This window comes from Aplidium turbinatum, chromosome 10 (assembly GCF_918807975.1).
Source record: "Aplidium turbinatum chromosome 10, kaAplTurb1.1, whole genome shotgun sequence".
Lineage (NCBI taxonomy): Eukaryota > Metazoa > Chordata > Ascidiacea > Aplousobranchia > Polyclinidae > Aplidium > Aplidium turbinatum.
The window spans coordinates 18,964,509-18,966,371 of record NC_137481.1 but is presented as its reverse complement, the minus strand read 5'-3'; the positions used below and the strand labels follow the sequence as shown (position 1 = coordinate 18,966,371).

General features: G+C 34.9%; 1 protein-coding gene across 1 annotated transcript; it reads right to left on the bottom strand.

Annotated features, from left to right (window-relative positions):
• Window positions 1-347: 347 nt before the first annotated feature.
• LOC145779037 (uncharacterized) lies at window positions 348-1,016 on the bottom strand. The gene has a single exon (XM_082590619.1). It carries the CDS (start codon window positions 1,014-1,016, stop codon window positions 348-350), a length of 669 nt encoding a protein of 222 aa, XP_082446745.1.
• Window positions 1,017-1,863: the final 847 nt, after the last annotated feature.

The following is a 1,863-nucleotide window of genomic DNA, read 5'->3' as shown; positions in this document are numbered from 1 at the left end:
AAAAGCTTTCGAATAATCAATAAAACACATGTAGCCTACAGATCTTTTTTGTACTCCCTGCTGATGGTTTGCATAATCCATCTGAGATTTGCAATTTGGTCACGGGTACCTTTGCCTTTTCTAAAACCAGCCTGCTTATCTGGCATTTCTCTTTCAATAATTGAGCCAAGTCGTTTTTGGATGATTTTTAAAAGAATTTTGCTTGCATGAGGTATTAAGGCTATGGTTCGATAGTTTGAACATGTCCGTATGTTTCCTTTCTTTGGAATTGAAATAAATATTGATCTTTTCCAATCTTTTGGCCATTTTTGTGATTTCCAAATACATTGGCATAAGGCCAATAGTATTTAAATTGGCACATGACTTAATAATTCTGCTGGAATTCCATCGACTCCTGGAGCTTTTTGTTTAGATAGTTGGTCTCTTGCCCAGATAACTTCTTTTTCCAGTATGTCAGGTTCAAGGTCAAACTGTTGACTTTTATGTTCTTCAATCTGTGGTTGCAGTTGAGGGTCCTGATATAACTGCTCAACATACTCCTTCCACCGATTCAAAATTGCTTGTTTGTCATGCAGATCTTCTCCATTTTCTCCACGTACTGTAGCATTCTTGGCCTTGAAGGTTGATCTTGCTTTCTTTACTTGTGAGTAAAGCTCTCGCATGTTTCCAGTTTTACTTGCTGATTCCATCTTCTTACATTTTTCTTCCCAATATATGTTTTTATCTTTCCGAGCTTGTTTTTGGAATTCAGCATTTAGCTTTTTGAATTGTATTCTGTTTCCACTTGCTTTTGCTTTCCTTCTATGTTCTGCTATTTTAATTGTTACAGGGGAAATCCATTGAGCAGATTTGGATGTCTTTTTACTCGGTACATTATTTGCAGCTGCGTCCAAGATCTTTTCTTTTATATTGTCCCATATCATATCAGCTTGCTTGTTTTCAGTGTTAAGAAATTTCAAACTGTTTTCAAGTTCGGCTATATAATTTGGTCCAATCTGTTCTGTGTCATGTATCATGTTTCTTTTTTCTTGTTTTGTACCGGCATTGCAAAAACGTACTTTTAGTTTGGAAACAGGGGGTGGCGTATACTGAATAAGGATCGATTCGCCTTTACATTGCATTGAAAAAAAGCTTTGCTGGGCGGTTAAGTTTGAACGACGATTGCTCGGTTGGTAGATGAGATATATACTTGAAACTTTTCAGGTGAATAAAGCAAGACATACTCTTTTCATTTCTAAAGGATTAATGATTTTATTGTAAAAATTAAATTGCTGAGAATCGGTACAAGTTGGTGAAGTTTAAATTATTAGAAGATAAAGATAGTAGCCTACTTGTTTTGGATTTGTAGCCAATTGATTCGGGTAGATGTATGATTGTGCTTTCCAACGATGGCAAAATTTTTAAAATCTGAGGAGAAACAAGAAAACTACAGCAAGTTTAGTTGAAGCACTATTTACCAATCACTGCAAACAGGGGTGGCTTATTATACTGAATAAGGATTGATTCGCCTTTACAATGCATTGGAAAAAAGTGTCGCCGAGCGGCTACGTTTGAACGACGATTGCCCGTTTTGTAGATAAGATATAAACCTGAAACTTTCCAGGTGTATAAAACAAGACATACTCTTTGCAGTTGCGTTAGATTGGTACTTTTATTGTAAAAATTAAAATGCGAGCTGAAATTAAATAGCTACAACACATTTAGTTGCAAACGTTTCATATTTGCAAACGTTTCATATTTTTATTTTTAACGTTTAATTGGGTAAACTTTTAGCTGAATTGATGCAAAATTTTATGTCATTCTAGGTAGTTATATTCAACACTCGACGTTGGTTTAATGTTTTTATTGTAAAGACACAGTAAA

Bases quoted from the DNA above. Each gene is read 5' to 3' on its own strand.
- LOC145779037 (XM_082590619.1), bottom strand. From the start codon at position 1,016: ATGATACATGACACAGAACAGATTGGACCAAATTATATAGCCGAACTT.